We start from the raw sequence: 18,317 nt of genomic DNA, 5'->3' as shown, positions 1-18,317 counted from the left end.
CTGTTTCAAAGTGTATTTCCCATTTGTAGGTGATAGGTGAATAGGTTGTAGAGCCATCAGTGACCATGATCAGGATAAATAGTTTACTGAAGTTGAATGAATGAATGAATGAATGAATGAACAAGATGATGACAAAGACTATCCATTAGCCAATGTGAATATAACATAAATCACTATTTTCCCCAACTTTTTACAGCTGACTTCTATTATTTATGGTCTGGCTTAACTTGCAGTTATTCTCTTCTCTGTCAATAAGCATATGACACAATGACCAGCATAAAACATGTACAAGCAAATAAATATATTGGATGTATGCCTGTATTATTATATTATACGATGTTAGCATGTGTACGTCTAGTAGAAATTAGAAAAAATTGAATGAATTTCTAAATATATATATTTTATATATATATTTAATATATATTTCCATATATATATATGGTTCGGTGTTAGTGTTGTTATTGGCTTTGCTTAGCTGTTCCCCACCCATGTGTTGTAGAAATCAATGAACCTCTCTGCTTCTGGCAGCAGTGTGGAAGATGATATAGAGGAAAGAGGGTTTTTTTCTGTGCAAAAGAAGAATAAGAAAGAAGTATAACTTACTGTATTCTCACTAAAGCACAGAAATTTAATTTATATCATAAATCTCAAGATGACAGAGTCAGGGAAATTAAGAGAATTAAAAATGGATACTGAATGAAATGAATATAGGAGATAAAACGCCCTTGAGTTTTAGTGAAATCATCAGTGTATTAAAGGGATCATAGGAAGCATGTCGTAACAGAAACGTGGCGTGGGAGTGTCCGACTTCTGCTGGGGGAAATCTAGCTCGAGGACTTTTGAGTGACGTGATGAGCCCGGAGCGCGCTCTGAGGCGCGTGACTCGTTCCTGTTAGCATATCGTTTCACCGGGAGACAAGAGACAAAGGACAGCAGCTCCAAACCATCCACCTGCTCTGTTTTTAACGTTGTGAATGTACGTTAGCGCGGTAGAGACAGTAATAGCTTGTAGCTGGGGGTTGAAATAAGTGGAGGAACTGGTGAGGAGCGGATCGAGCGCACCGTATCTATAAGCATGGCCAGGAGGAAGCAGCGAGCACCCAAGCGCGCACCAGGTATGTCATCTATTCGTCTGTTTACATCAGGTATCCTTTTTTGTTTTATGGTTGAAAACCATCTTTCTCTTCATTAACCTTATTTTTATTTATTTATTTTTCTTGCTTCGGTTTCCTTTGCTTCCTTTCCCTGTAACGCGCTCTGTGTTTACGCAAATCCATCCATACATCCATCCATAAACCTGAAATGTAACAACGAAAGCAATTACAGTCATAAAAGTATTAGACGATAATTAAATCTAGCGTTATATTGTGATAATGATCATGCAAATAAACAAAAATCTTAGCTCAGTCTAACACCACGAAGCTTTAGTGCTTTAAGATTTAGTTTAGTGCCATTTAGCACATCTGCTCTTCTTCGACTTTACTAAGCTGTTGTGCTGAACTTGTCCTTACAACTTCTGAAATCTCTACCACGCTGAAAAAGGAAAGAAATAGTATTCTTTCATTGGTAGTAGTCTTAATTTTCCCATCATGGATCATTCAGATAAAACAAAGGCACAAAAGGCAGATGAAGAGATTGTGCCACTATGAGTTGAAAACATGGCTGGTTTATTAATACAATAAAGAAATGGAATTTTAGTAATGAATGAGTATTGTTGTAAGGAAATTTTGTAGAGTTAGCACATTGTGAGCTTAAGGTTTTTATTTGCCATTAATTATTATGTCACTGGACATTATGTCACATTGCCAACATAATAAGACAACTGCGGGTGTTTTTGTGTGTGTGTGTGTTTGTGTGTGTGTGTGTGTGTGTGTGTGTGTGTGTGTGTGTGTGTGTGTGTGTGTGTGTAAGTAAGTATACGTTGGGTGAGCGGGGTGGGTGGAGGGGTTTTGGGTGCCTAATGGATGGCTACGGCTTGCTCCGTTACTCTGGCCTGTCAGAACAGCTTTGTCTCATGTTGGATTTAATTGTTATCCCCGTGACAGGCTCATCCATCAAAGGCTTTAATGGTCAATCAGAGCAAGGCCATGTGAGCACAGACATTCTTTTCCCATACACATGCCTGGCCTTTTATTTCATCACACTGTTTCACTGGGATCTGCACAATTTCATAGTGTTAAACAAGTAGTGGAAATGGTTTTGCACGTTTGTTTTTGATTATTACATTCTTTATCTTTTTATTATTACATTCTTTTAAAATTACACAATTCTGTTTTTAATTTTCCATTCTATACTAATTTTGAATGGGCAGCCTAAAAATATTTCCAGAATGTGGAGCTGAATTTCAAAAACCTCATATCACTGTGTTCTTAAGAAGCCTGATGTTTTTTCTCTTTGTCTGTTACTTTTTCTTTTCTCTCCCTCTTCCCTATCATAACTCTCTCTCTCTCTCTCTCTCTCTCTCTCTCTCTCTCTCCCTCTCTCTCATACAAAAAGTCATTTTACCAGCTTCATTAGTGCACACCCAATTAGCTGTAAACTTGATGGATTGCTGACAGCTGTAATGATCGGAGATGACGAGCTGTGTGCCCTGTCACCAAGTCAAATTAGGTTTCTGGTACTTTGATGTAATCAAGTAGATATTAGCTGCTACTGCTGGCCTTAACTATTGCTTTAACCTAATTTAAAATTTCAGGTGAAAAATGAGCTTTGGTACATGACTTGAATGCAGCTGCCGTAAACTGCTATGAGGAAATTAATACATGAAATCATTTTATGCAAATATTTTCGACCATATTTTGTATGCATTTTAGAGTACCATACCTATCATGTATTTTGTGCTCGAGACTTGTTGCTGTTTTTGACTCTAAGACTATCTGAAGGTTGATTAGTTCATAAATGACAGATTTAGATATGCTACAGAGCTATTACCAAAACATGTTTTAGTAACTGTAATTTTTAATGGCTTTGGGCTGGATTCTAGGCCTTGTTCACTGTTACTGTGGGGAGGAAATCCAGTGCCTGAGAAATGCAGAGGAGATTATTCAGACTGCATAGTGAGCCTGAATGTGATGATGGAGATGAAATGAACACTATCAAAGCCCATGATTTTGTAGTACAAAAAAAGGTTTTTGGCCATCAGCCCTCATGATGTGAAGCTAGTTCACACCACAGCTCATCTAATGTATCCAGGGCAAGATTTACAAGATCAGGCACTAATAATTATGTGAACAGTATGGGAGTGTCTACAGTGGCATTTGGTACAGGCACACTACTCTATACCCTCTACATTCCTTTCTTTAGAGTGACACCTTCAAGGCTACATATTCTGCACCTTTTTTAACTAACTTTTTTTTTTAACCATTTTTCTGGATAGAATAGTTTTATCCTTGTATATACTTTTTCTTATGTTCAATTTGTCTTTGAATAGGTACAGACATAACAAACATTTTTTTCAATTGCAGTCCCACAGTGTCAAATGATCTTTTCTTCATGTGTTCATAATGAACCTCCATAATGGTGTAGCTTGCTATAATGATTGACGTGTGCCTTTTGAGCTTCTTGACACAGGGGTGAGGCCTGCCAGAAAGGCCATGAGCTATTGGAAATCCAGGAGAGTTTTCCACCTCGCCTTCCTGTTTAAATCCCCAGCTTTCATATATATTATTCAATGTGATTATTTAAGACACCTATTCCCAATGATTTCCAAGTATGGACGTACATCTAGCAGTGAATTCCCCCATCTAACCCTGAAATAAAATCTGCAGCAAAGCTACACACTTGTTATTGTCTGAACATGTGAGTTTCATCTCTGTGGCAGCACTGTGGGATTGACATCTCCTCCCTGGGACGACAATGGAGACATCAATCTTCTCTTTGGAGAAGAGGAATGTGCCTCCTTTTTCCAGGGAGGTGCTTTTTCATGTAGGCTCCATTTTAGGAAAGTGACTCAACATATCCCTTAGGGGTCCAGAAACTCAAACCCTGGTGGAGAAGATCAGCACCATGCCAAACCTTCAATTACCCTCTCAACAGAGTTGTTAATCATGCCACCACTCTTTATTTTTGACACTATGACACTTCATCTATCACACTCAATTTCCAAAGACACAAGGTGGTAAGTAAGAAAAGTACCGTGCAGATGGGACACAAGAAACATTTTGGAATAAAGACAAAGAGAAAAGGGTGGGCGGCATGGAGGTTGTTAAACAGGATATAAAACGGTGCCAAGTGGAGTCGAGTGATAAGGTGAGAGTTGAGTGATAAGGAAAGTGAGAGCAGTTCTGAAAAATTAGTCATCCTGCTGAGAGACTCGGGAGGCCTACAGAAGGAAGAGTGATCCTGATTAATTGTAGATAGAGATGTATTACATGTTGAAAGAATGAGCAAGCATGTTCTAATTTTAAGGTAATGCATACTCATACATACTTCAGCTGTTCAGAATAGTTTTTAGGCCTAGGCTATGTAACATAATTCATTTTACTTTATTATTTTATATACACTGTGTGCATTTTCTCTTGAGAATTCTTTCTGTGCTTGAAGGTACATACATGCTGCAATAAGCATTTGTTTTTGCCTGTGCATTCCAGCCGCAGCTCAGAGTGACATGCATCACTCAAGCTTGGCTGGCCTCAGTATGAACCCTACGTGCTCTCCCACAGCTCAGTGATGGATGCTCCTTTAAGGAAAGAGATTAATGAGAGGTAGGAGGCTTGCAGGGTCATTCATCAAGGTGAATATTATTTAGACGGGCCATGTAAGCTTGTAACCTGAGAATTCAAGAGACAGAGACAGCCTTAGATGTGTGTTCTATGATGAATGGTGGTGCTTTCTATCTGTTTGTTACTAGACACCAATTCTGTAGTGGTCCGTCATTGCAGGAGCTGTGTATATAACAATAAACTACCAGATGGTATTTTATTCTAACTTGCTATGAGCTCATCAGAAAGTGTTATTTGGGGCCTGTGCTTCAGTTGAGACAAAGAGAAAGAGGCTGCTCTGTTTAATGGTAATATTTCTACTCTACATGTCTCACCTTTTTCCTTCTGGAGAGGAATAATGATTCCAATCCATCTGGTAGAAGCCTTTGTTGCTACACCATCATCTAGCAGCTGTTGGCTTTGAGTCATACAGAATCGCTGCCAGTCACTCTTGGCAGCTGAGGCACATCAGACACACCACTGTCAAGGGGAACAGAGAATCAAAGGCATGTAGAGTGATATTTAGAGAGAGAGATACGTCCCCTGAAAGTGTATTTTGGTTCAGATAGAATTTCAGTAGGGACATTCTTTTTTTAATCTAATATTTCAAAAACTGCTAATCTCCTGAGGTAGGCTAATCTCCTACACAGAATAGCACAACAAACAAACAAACAAACAAACAAACAAACAAACAAACAAACAAACAAACAAAAGCATTTTGTGGGTGGAAACACCGAGTTAATGACAGTGGTTTTAGAAAAATGGGCAGATTGATTTAAGCTGACAGTAAGGCTTAAGTAATTGAAATAAACACTTTACAACCATAATGTACACAAAAGTATCTAAGAACACATAACACTTAAAATGGGCTATAATAGCAGAAGACCCTATATCGGCCAAACACAGGAATCTGAGGCTTAACAAATCCGGACAGGTGAAGACTGACTGATTAGATCATTGTATATGGTATAATAAACTGGCTGGTATACAGTATAATAAACTGGCTGGTGTTTGCATACATACATACACTCAATATCAAGAGCTTCAGTTAATCAAGAGTTTAAACATAAGTACTGGGAAAATTTGTGATCTCTGTGGCTTTGATCATGGCATGGATAGCAGCAGATGGGCCGGTTTGAGTATTTCAGTAGCTCCTGAATTGATAGGATTTTCACACACAACAGTCTCTGGATTTTACACAAAATTAACAAAACAAAACAAAACAAAAAAACCCTCTGTGATTAAAGGGTCTGGAGGCTGAAACACTTTGTTGTTGAGAGATCAGAGGAGAATGACCAGACTGGTCTGAGTTGCCAGGAGGTCTGATGTAACCCATGGGCAGAGAAGCATTAAAACTTGTCAGTTGAAGAAAGGTGATTTATTTTCTAATCTTTTTCTCTGCCCAGTTTGGAAGTGTCTGAGCCCATAATAGGCTCGATTCTTCTTGTTCTTGGCTGACGGGAGTGGAACCTGATGTTGTCTTCTGCTTTTGTAGCCCATTCACTTCAAGGTTTTATGTTTTGAGATGCTTTTCACAGGTCATCACAGGTGTAAAGTGTAATTATTTGAGTTACTGTTGTCTTCCTGACAGCACAGACCTGGCCATTTTATCAGAATTTCTTATGAACAAGGTGTTTGTTCCCACAGAACTGTCACTCATTCAAAGTATTTGTTTTTCACACCATTTCTGCCATTTCTGAAATACTCAAACCAGCCCTTGTGATACCTACGTCCATGTTCATTCTGAGGTTAGTTGTGAATAGTAACTGAAGCTCTCACTTTTTTGTATTGCACTGCTGCCACATGATTGGATGATTATTAGATAACTGCATGAATGTGCAGGTATTCTTCTAGTGAAGTCATTAATGTCTGTTACTAAGTGATAACATAAAAGAGTGTTCTTACTGCTGTGCTATTTTGTTTGGATAAATGCCCCTATTAGCATTGTCTTTGGGGATAAACAACTTATCATTAACAATCTATATCATGCATTCTACACCTTTGAACTTGTCACATGAGCTAAAAATTTGTTGTCTTTAGAAAACAAAATTTGGGTTTGCCGATCGAAAACAAAGCCCACTATCCAACTGTGAAGTCATTCAAATGATGTACTGTATAGTAACACTGACTCTAAATCAGAATTACACAGAAGCAAAAATTTGCTATTCAATGTATTGAATTACAGCAAAGCTGAGTAGTGCTCTCCATGCTTCCTTACATACAGTAATGCTTATTTGGTTTTTAGAATTTTTTGGTTTTTAGTAATTAGGCTTAAATTTGGATTTTTATGTTTTAAGTTTTGATGCTTTTACAAATGGTGACCCAAAGCCAAACACATAGCTCCAGACATTATACTTTCATAAATCAAAAGAAGCATAATGCCTGAAAATGCTTATTTCTGCCTTTTTGTCAGAGATTGGTGCACACATCACTTTTTATTAACGAAATAAATTATCATGGTTGTCAGTCAAGCCTGAGGGAATAATTGGTTATGATAGTTGCCTCTCGAGATGGATTAATATTCAATCTTTCTTTACTTGTAGAAAGGACTTTGCATGGTTTCATAGTTATGGAGTTTAATAAGAACAGCTTTTCATTTGCTTTTACTCGGGCATAAAAACTTTTTTGGGTTTTTACTTTGGATCATTTTAGCATATTTATTGGCACTGACCTAAAAAAATAAAAAGAGAATTTGGTTTTTTTTTTAGCTTACTGTGTGTCTCTATAATTGTCTCTGTGATATGAGTGGGCAGGAAAATGATCATGTCATTGTATTTACACCTGGTTCATTCTCTTTACGAGCTGTTTCAGAATCCATGCCAAACCAGGCAGTTCAAATGACATCTTTTGATCAAGGCTGCCAGGAATGATCAGAGGAGATTGGCAGGTAATGGATACCTAGTGACAATCCAAATCTAAAGGGGAATAAGACTGGCCTGCACCTGCCAATTATCCTTTAAAGTCCCAATCCTACAGGCATCCTGGCTGACATCTAGTGAGAGGCTAAATGAGAAAAGCACAGTCTCTGAAGATTGTGTATTATCAGTTGAAATGAGAGCTATTTGTGCTTTCACACTAGCTGTCCTGTTAGATCTTGTGTGTACAATCAAAGCAAAAAAAAAGTAGTTGAGAGATTATCTGTGTGCAAGGGTATATTGGAATCGGGTTTGAATTAGAAACAAAATATTAGACAGGTATAACAACTTCCACTATAAACAGTTTGACATGAACTTCACACCAAGAATGAATGAAGGGGAACAGAGAAGGTCAAAGTTTGATGTGGCTTTCATAGGAATGATTACAGCATCAGTAAGACAATGTCAAAGTAGAAGGGGACAGGCTGTCAAGAAAGGAAATAGTCACTCCAAGAGTTGTTGGATTGGTGCAGCTGGCACCAAGAGGGACAGCGATGTCCCATCGAATCTGTCACATGAAGGTGGTCAGCCAGACACCTTTCTCCCCACATATCACCTGTCTAAGGTAAACAGTCATCAGAAAGGATTTCAAGTGACAGCTGGCTTATGCGTTGCAGTCTTTTGTCTTCCCTTGTATACGCTCATCGTGGACTACAATCTGTCCACCTTTTCCTTATTTTCTCTTCTCATTATTTATTCCTGCGAACAGGTGTGATGTCGACTAAGTGGTAGCAGCTGCATACTTTTCGTAAAATGTACCATGTATATCACTCATTTTATCTTCCTAAAAACAAATGGTTTACAGGAATGGACTATGACTAAACAATTTTGTGTGTGTAAGCAGGCCTTTTTTGTTTAGGCTTGCACTTTAGAACAGTAGAAAAAGATACAGCAATTTTTCTAATTTGTTATGATGAATCTTGATGTAGAGAAGTTACATTTTAAGATAGACTCCAAAGATATACTTATCATAACAGAGCTTGTCTTCTTCTTAGAATGGTAGACAGTCGGACAGTCTTATAAAATGCCCAATAACTCATTAGAAGTCACTAAATAGTTCAGCTCAAAAAATGACTGGAAAAATCATTTGGCTTCTTCAAGCAAAAATGAAACGAAACTTTATATTCTGACAGCTTCATATCTGGCCAAGTAGTTGATAGATTTGAAATGAAGTAGCCAAGAAGGCTTTTTTAAAATGTTGAATTTTATCAAGACTTAAACATGTGTGCAGTATTTGCTGTGCATGTGTGTAGAATGAAATAATCTTATAAAGCAGTTTGAAGTTTGAAATAATTTGCCTTTTAATTTATTTGGTATAGATAACCGAGACAGGGACAAAAAAAAAAAAAAAAAAAAAACACATTTGGTGCAGATACGTAGTGTTACCCACTGCTTAGGTATTTTGCACCCTGGACAGTTTCTTGAGGGCTTGAGGTACAGTATAATCTGATGAACCATGTAAACACCAGTGATGATTAAATGTAATAAGTTCTAGTAGTTGTATAAGTTGGTGCAAGTGGTGACATGCTGCTTCAGGCCAACAGCAAGATCATGAGCCCATAAACTTGTCAGACACATTGTCAGACATATAAAATTACTACTTTATTCTATATGTCCTCTAGTACTGCTGAAAATATTTCACATAAAAGATGCCTTTAGGCTATAAGTGTCTTTATAGTTTCTTATAGAAGGAATGCAAAATGACTATGTAATTTATATAAAAATGGTTTGACATATCTGATATATCCAACGTTTTTCCCCCCTTCAGCTTATGATTCAGAGGATCTTGAAGGACCTGCCAGGCAGAATGTGGACTTTGCAAAGGAAGATTCAACAACCACAACGAAACCACTGGGTAACAACAACTTCAGGAAGGACTATGTCTTCCAAAAATCAGAGGACGAACACTGCTCCACTACTGCTGAGTTTTCTGAGACTGACAGTGAATTACACATTAATGAGGCAAATGAACCCATGTCAGATGTTGAAAGCAGCTCAATTAATAATAAAGACAAACCAATGAAAGACTGTCTTAATGAGGGATCTGAGAAATCAGTGTGTGGTTCAGATAGTCTGGAACAGATAAAAGCCATTTATAATGGTTTTCTCTCTAATTCCTTTTGGTCTTCACCAAGTCTTAATCCTTCTCAGTCATGTACAGAGAAACGAAGTGAGACAAGCAGCAGCAGCAGCAGCCCTGGGGGTAATTGCTATGACTGGCACCAGTCTGCAGTTGCAAAGACCTTGCAGCAGGTTTCTGAAAAACAGCATCATTCACAAAGGGAAACTAATCTTTTCAGCACTGTTCAGCTCTACCGCCAAAGTGCTAGGGTGTATGGGTCCATCTTTAGTGGGGCAAGCAAGTTTCATTGCAAAAGCTGTAGTGCATCTTATGATACACTGGTTGATCTTACAGTTCACATGAATGATACAGGCCACTACCGAGATGACAACCATGAGAAGGCTGAAAAGGGGGCCAAGAGCTGGTCCAAGCCACGCAAACGATCTTTAATGGAAATGGAGGGTAAGGAGGATGCTCAGAAGGTACTGCGCTGTATGTATTGTGGTCACTCTTTTGAATCCTTGCAAGACCTCAGTGTACATATGATCAAGACCAAACACTACCAAAAAGTGCCTCTGAAGGAACCTGGAACATCGATTGCGGCTGTTAAAGTTATATCATCTTTGAGAAAGAGAGTACCTGTGGATATAGGTATAACTAAGTTGAATGCCACTGATCAAAAAGCATCTTCTGGTGGAAGCACAGTAAATGTTAGTCTTCCCAATGTTTCTGATGTTAATAAGAAGGACAGTGTCATGGACCATAAAGGTATGAGCAGCACTGCACATATTAAGTCACAGATTTTAAGCTGTATAGAGTGTGGACAATCGTTTGAGTCTTTACAGCAGTTAAGTGCTCATATTATGCAGACAGGTCACTTTATTAAAGCCAGTCAGACTCTCCAAAAAAAGGACAAATGCTTTTCCGAACAAATTTCCTTGCCTGGGAGAAGTAAAATGAAAAAGGAGAAGACACCAATAGAGAAGCAAGGTTCCCCTACATCTTCACCAAATGGAACCACTAAATCACCACATGCAACTCCTCCTCTTAAAAAGTCAAAAATTGAAAGAAACATCTTCCTAAAGGAAATGCATTGTGAAGAACCAGAAAAATACAACAATGTAGATGATCAGTACAGTATTCCTTCAACATTTGATTATCTTACTGAGGAGGACCTGAAGGAAAGTCCAAAAATGAACCTAGATATTCTCAAGTCTCTGGAAAGCACTGTTACTTCTGCCATTAACAAAGCACAGAAGGGCACTCCCAGCTGGGGAGGATATCAGAGCATTCATGCTGCTTATCAGTTCCAGAATAACATGAAGCCTTCTCTCTACAACTCCTCCATACAACAACTGGTGAACAGTGTGGAAGTTCCATGCACCGACAAAGGTGAACTCTCTTCCAGCCCTCAACGTAGAGCTCCTTCACCCAAAGTAAACCTGCATGCTATGGAGGAATTGGTGAAGAAAGTAACACAGAACATTGCTGAGGAAACAAGAAAGGATAAAGATGAACAAGTTTCCTTAGCAAGGCATTTTATTACCACCTCAACTATAAGCGCAGACAGGAAATCAGCAGAGCAACATGACACAGTAAAGATCAAAGGTAACAAGATTACTGTCTCTGAGAATAATACAAGTGAGAGGGAATCAAAAAAATGTAACGAGTCTTTAGCTTTTTGTGACGACAGCGCCGTAATAACTGTTCACCCAGAGCCAAAACAACCATTTGTTAGTCCTTTAAATGCCCTTCAGTCAGTCATGAATCTTCATTTAGGTAAAGCAGCCAATCCTGTGAAGCCAGTTAAGGATCCCATGAATATGCTTCTAAAGATGAGCAACAGCATGGCAGAAAGGGCTGCGGTAGCTTCAGCTCCGATATCCACCTCAAAACCAGAGCCATTACATCCAGAAATCTGCCAGATTGACAAAGACCAACCTATAGATTTATCCAAAGGCAAAAGGAACCAGTGTTTAGTTACTGCTTCTCTCCCAGGGAAAGTGTTAAACTCTCTTCCTGCTATGACCAAGACTGATTTAACTGATACAATAAAGTGCACTCCAGTCAGCCCAGTGCATGAGAGTGCACTCTCAGACATATCAGACATGTTACGGAATTTGTCAGACACTCATGCCTTAAAGTCGCAGACTTCATCCCATAAAGCAGTAAGTTCATGTATTAACGAGACTCACATGCCAAACGCAGGAGATGATGCATCTATGCTGTACAAACGCAAGGGTAGGCAGTCGCAGTGGAATCCTCAACACTTGTTAATTCTGCAAGCCCAGTTCTCATCCTGCCTCAGAAAGACAACTGATGGGAAGTACATCATATCAGACTTGAGTCCTCAAGAAAGAATGGTCATCTCACATGTCACAGGTCTTTCCATGACAACCATCAGCCACTGGCTAGCTAATGTGAAATACCAGCTGAGGCGCACAGGCAGGACCAAGTTTTTGAAAAACGTTGACTCTGGTCACCCTGTTTTCTTCTGCAGTGAATGTGCCACCCAAATCCAAACACGTTCAACATACATCTCTCACCTTGAGTCACATCTTGGCTTTAGATTACAGGACTTGGCTAAGTTGTCCTGTAAAAATCCCAACAAGACAATTGCAAAGCATTCAAAGAACATTTTGGATCAAACTGTTCTGTCATTCCTATGATCTGCTGAAGGTTCCAGGTAGCTGTCCTGAGTGTATACACCGTGCTATTGGTCTTAATTAGCAGCTCAGAAAACATTTCATGTAGTGATAGGAATTTATAAAAACTGAAACATTGAATATTATTGTGTAATTGTTGTACAGGATGTGTATTGTATGTTAATAAAAAATACAAAAGAGTATATTATCATAATATGTACATTAACATCATAAATAAAATAAATATCTGGTAGAAATTATTCTTCAAACGATTTGTATATGATAATCACACAGTTCCTAAGAAGATTATATAGAAGATAGATAGATACATGATGCCTTTTTTTTGGTTTTCTTAATACTGATGAGGTTATACAGTTCAAGTAAGTGACTTGTTGTAAGTTGTTCATTTGTACAGGGCTAGTTTAATAATTTTCATAATGACTCATTAATCATATTATTTATTTGAAACTCTTTCCTGTGGTTTAAATCTGTTTGTATTTGTTTCTACATAAAATCAGTATTATTTTCATAGGTTTGTTAGGTAGTTTACAATTTTATACAGCACACAGACCCATTGCAATTTGATGACCATAGAACTAAAATATTAATATACGATCAACACTTACCACCCACTTAGGAACAGTTTTACACCTGCTCATTTATACATTATACACCTTACATATAAATAAGCAGGTGTACAGGTGTTCCCTACAACACCATTAAAGTGTTGGGTGGGTGCATAATATATGGTATTGTTTATAATATAAAGAATAATATATTGCAAATATTACTGGCTTTTGTAAGATGACTAGTCTTACTGTAAGTTTACTTTAATGATTATGTGATTTCAGTAAAAAAAAACAACAACTATTCACTATTATGGTTTTTCTTACAGTATATATTTTTATAATGTAAAACATCTGCATTTTAGTAAAGTAAAATATCTAACTATTTATTTAGCTTTTTTTCTAGGAGCCATTTCTGATAATAATGCATTTCCCATAATTACAAATCTCTTTTCACCTTAAAGGTATTATTTAATGTAAAACCATTTCCCTATGGTGCATTTTACTGTAAATACTCTCTGTTTGTCCACATAAACACATACACTATGCAATAATTTCCCCAGTGTTAGTATAAAAGACATATATGGCCATGGACTAAGTGTGGTCTTCAAGTGTGTATATATCACAGCAGTATTTACAGCTAGACATTGACAAAAATATCTGCGATATTGCAATACAACACATTAATGGTACTATAGTTACAAATGTATTATCCTGTTGAAACATCTGTTGAATAATCTTAATTAATTACATCTATTATTATTTTGCACATTATTTGCTTTACATGGTTTCAAAATGAGCCGCAAAGTATTGGCCATACAGCACTTAAATGTCAGAAGCCTTTCTGGTTAATTTGGTTTGACCAACTGTGTCACTTATTCTTTTATGTTTTTGTTGCTTTGTTTTAATCCCTATGATAAAAAATAGAGATATAAAAAGAAAGAGAAGTGCCTATTGTCTATGTATTTCTGTCACCACTTTGATGAATATCATCTAAATTGCTTTGTGTATTTGAGGGATTTGGATGTCAATCTAATTCGAGAGTGTATGTTGACGACAGCGGCTCCAGATAATGAGAAGAAAGCTGGCTTTGACAGCGTGATGAGCTTCAAACCGATCAGATCAAGTTTGAACAAGGATTTTTACAGAAATGCCTATCAAATAGCTGGAGCTGAAAAACAGTTTATTCAAAACATTATTCAGAAAAAAATATTAGGGAAATTGAACGATTTGTTAATCGTTTCTGACGCTTTCATCCACAACGCAGTGTAATATCACAGATAATATGTGCTTCTTGCGTAAGTTGATGTGCACAGCTTTAAATTCCTGTAATATAATCTATGTTTCTGTTAAATATTTTTTATGGACTAAACCCAATAAATGAATCATTGGTTAGACTTTCTATTTCACTTCAGCTCCTCTGAGACCATGCTCAGTCTCTCCTTAGATGTCAGATCTTATTATGGGTTGAGTTGACATGACATGACAGTGTGTGACAGCTCTAGACGAGTTGTGGGACAGAGAGGAGGTGGCTGTACTCACTGTCCAACGAGTCCATCCGGACTGACTTACACACCAAGTCATCTTCAAGAAATATTCAAGTGTATCTTTTTGAAAAGGAGGCTAGATGAAAATAAAATGAGGATTTCTAAACCAACATTCTAATGAGTTCATCCTCGAAGGACAGTTAAGTGAATACCATTAAATGAGGTTTTTAAACGTTTTGCAGTCACCTGTTTAGTTTTAAAATAAATTCCACTGAGTGTCTCAACACAAATTTGTTTTAGGAACATAATCCAGCTTTCATTCATTCATTCATTCATTCATTCATTCATTCATCAGTGATTTATTCTGTTTAGGTTTTTGATGGATTCAGAGACCATCCCGGGAACACTGGAACAAACACTAGTCCATCACAGTGGAGTATACTGTAGCTTTTTATTCCTGGACGTTCCACCAGCCGAATACACTGTTTAGACATAATTGTCATGTAGGTTAATAAGAAAAAGGCCTTTAATGCATTTAAGACTAGCCTGAAAAGAGCAATCGTACAACATGTATAACAGCTTGGATAAGCATGGTTTGTGATTTCCATCAATGTAAGAAAATAATAATAATAAAAAAACAGTCCCCCATGGTGATGCTTCACAGACCCCACATTGAGAATGATTCTAAATCATGACTGCTTTTGGTGTTTCAAAAGTTTCTTTTGTCATTATAATATTTTGACAGTTAAGGTAAATGTTACAAAAAAGAAAATAAAAGCTCCAGAAAGACTCCAGAATAATCATTTGCTGGGCCATTTCCTTAAATAACTGCCTGGAACATTCTAGAATAAGATCTGACGTTTGCTAAAGATGCTCCTTTCAGTGTGTGAAGTCATGTATCACTAAATTAATGCTTGCTGACAACACCAATTATAGTGAGCTACATGCTGAAATAACATGTCAAAAGCTGTGTAACAATCCAGTAGTTCTTGCCATCTGACCCAGTACCCTAAGCAATATGCCCAACTTGGGAAAATGCTGACTGTATGAAATGACAATTCTTTTCAAATACAATTCTTTTCAAATTCAAATACTGTATGAGCATTACTATTTTTGTGTATGTATCTATTGTCTCACATTCAGGGAATGCAGCAGCAGATCCTCAGGGATTTAATCCTGAGCTTTGGTTACTGTTTGTGTGGAATTTTGCATGTTCTTCCTATGTCCACTTGGGTTTCCAGTGTTCACACAGGTTTCCTTCCACTATGTGGTACAAACATGTTATTCTTATAGATTGACTAACACCTCCAGAAAAGTGTTAAGTGTCAATACATTGGTGTGCTGTGCATGGTGTATTCCTGCCTGCATTGGACTACTGATTGGTGGGTCATGAGTTCAAATTCCAGGCCCATCAAGCTGCCACCGCTGGGCCCCTTAACCCCCAATTCCTCAGTTGAATTAATTGAAATAAAATGTAAGTCACTCTGGATAAGGGTGGATAAGTTCCTGCAGGAATAAGAAATGAATGTTGTTCGTGTTGAACTGTACATAATTCTGTCAAATTTGACGAAAAATAAAGCTAAACACCTCACAAAGTCTACCATCCTATTAACTGCTTGCTTGGAATCAGTATCAAGTCAAACTGCATTAGAAGAGAAAATGCAACATTTCACTTCTAGTATGCAGGCAGCCTAACTGAACCGAATACTGAACTAGTCGGCCTTTTTGACATTGCAGAGCAGGAAGCTGATGTGACAAGACACCTACTCATGTTCTATCAGAGCTCGGCCAATGTGGCATCAGTCTCGTCACTGTCCTTCCCTCGTCTTTGCCTCGCTGTCTCCCTGCTCAGGAGCCTCTCAAATGCGACGTGCCAGAAATGAGCTGAGTGCTTGGTTGTGACCTCCTGCGCTGTTCCGTCCATCCAGAGATGGCAGGGGACACGATTTGGCGTGACACTCCCGGTTGGAGCTGCCAAAGCGCCACATTCCTGTCCCATTTATTCACACATTGTAGGAGATGAAATCCAGCGTTTTGAAGATCAGGGAGAAGACATGTGTATGCCTGTCTGGATGAGCTGTTTGACTTGTCATTTCTTTGTGTGGAAAGCTGCTCACTCAACAGCAGTGGCAGCACTTAGCAGGATTAGAGATGTGGACACAGATGGTGAACACAGGAAGACTCAGTAGGTAGCCTACATGCACACAGACACGGCCATCATGTTAGATGGATGTAGATAATATGAAGAATAAGCACAGTGTTGGACACTTGTCATTTTTTGCTTTTGCTGGAACACTGTCTGGAACATTTTTTTCAAATGTATGCAACTACATTTTTCTTTTTTTTTTTTAGATTTTGTTTTGCACTCATATATGCCCTAATATCCCAGATACCCCAATATACAGGATAGACAAAGATTGGATATTTATATACAAAAAAAATCCAGTTTAAAACATACTGTTTAATTTTTATTATGAACATCTTTACCCCTGCTCATTCATTATCCAATCAGCCAATCTTGTGAAGCAGATTTCAGAAGATTTCAGATTTCATATACATTAAGAATGGGAATTTCAGTGACTGAGAACAAGGGATGATTGTTAGTGCCAATGTTTCGGTGCCAGTATTGGTTTCAACATTACAGAAACTACTGATTACCTGGGATTATAACATACAACATTCTCTAGAATTTATACAGAGGGGTGTGAAAACTGAAACATTCAGTGGGCAGAATTATGAGGAAGGAAATAATGAGAGAAGTCAGAAGACAATGCCTAGCTGGTCCAAGGTGACATGAAATATAAGGTAACCAGTCTTTACAATCAAGGTAAGCAGAAAAGCTTCTTAAAATCCACAACACTTCTTTCCTTGAGTTGGCTGAGCTTCAACAGCAGAAGATCACCTCATGCCCCAATTCTGTCTGCCAAGAACAGGAATCTGAGACCACAGTAGGCACAAACAAACTGAAACTGGACAGCTGAAGATCAGACTAATATACTTATTAGTTTAATAATATATTTATTGGTATTTTTATAGAACATGGTTACAGCATCTTAAAATAAATTACCCTTCATAACAGCATGCTGCATGATAATGTATTTGAGTTTTAAACCTGTCATTCAGCTTTATAAAGAAAATGACAGGTAGGTTTCAAAAGGTTTCAAATGATAATTCAAGACAAAGTTTTTTATCTGACTAGTTTTACTCTCTGAAGGTATGATCTAATACAGCCTCCATAATGTCTTTTTCAAAAAAAGTGAAAACAAAACTGATACAAAAAATGTTGGCCTGTGACTTTTGCACTGTACTGCGTGGAGTGTAAACAGTCTGTCATTCTGCTCGTCTCAGAATGTCCTATACACACCTTCAATGTGTCAGGTCAGGGCTGAGGAATGACTGTGAGACGTGATAACATGTTGGCAAGAGCCCTCAGAATATAGACACGTCAAAGAGGTGTGGAATCTTGTCAAAGCTGTGAACATCAGGGTCTTGGCAGGGTGACTTGTTCTCTCAGATAAAAATGGCCCAGTAATGTCAGCAGCTGTGAGAGAAGTGTCATCTGTGTCTGTCCTACCTGAAGTGGTTCAGAATCAAAGTTAATTATATTAACGATGCAACAAAACATGCTTTTGACATACTGTCACTTTGACTGGTGACTTCTGTCACTTTCATTTAAATATATGACTAAATTAATTTTGTTATTTTGTTTGTCATACATTGTATTGTGTTTGGAACTAATTATCAGGGCTGTGTGAAGTGACTAAAATTGCTGTTACCTTTAAAAGTATTTTAAAGTATTTTTTTCTTTTTTTAATTGATTAAAAAAATTAAAAAAACACTTTCTTATCTATCAGATCTGTGAGTCTTGTAGCACTTCTGAGTATCAGCACATGCTCACTTCAATGAGATGAGATGAGATGAGATGAGATGAGATGAGATGAG

General features: G+C 37.7%; 1 protein-coding gene across 2 annotated transcripts; it reads left to right on the top strand.

Moving 5' to 3' along the window:
• Positions 1–812: 812 nt before the first annotated feature.
• On the top strand, positions 813–14,256 carry tshz3a (teashirt zinc finger homeobox 3a). 2 transcript variants are annotated; one of them, XM_027161365.2, is made up of 2 exons: positions 813–1,115; positions 9,384–14,256. In XM_027161365.2, exons 1-2 carry the CDS (start codon positions 1,076–1,078, stop codon positions 12,344–12,346), a joined length of 3,003 nt encoding a protein of 1,000 aa, XP_027017166.2. In that variant the 5' UTR covers positions 813–1,075; the 3' UTR covers positions 12,347–14,256. The 2 variants fall into 2 exon arrangements, with proteins under 2 accessions (XP_027017166.2, XP_047677990.1); XM_047822034.1 differs by lacking the exon at positions 813–1,115 and adding an exon at positions 4,420–4,703.
• Positions 14,257–18,317: the final 4,061 nt, after the last annotated feature.

Source organism: Tachysurus fulvidraco, chromosome 13 (genome assembly GCF_022655615.1).
Source record: "Tachysurus fulvidraco isolate hzauxx_2018 chromosome 13, HZAU_PFXX_2.0, whole genome shotgun sequence".
Taxonomy (NCBI): domain Eukaryota; kingdom Metazoa; phylum Chordata; class Actinopteri; order Siluriformes; family Bagridae; genus Tachysurus; species Tachysurus fulvidraco.
The sequence above is the reverse complement of the archived record's forward strand: the minus strand, read 5'-3'. Positions and strand labels throughout refer to the sequence as shown.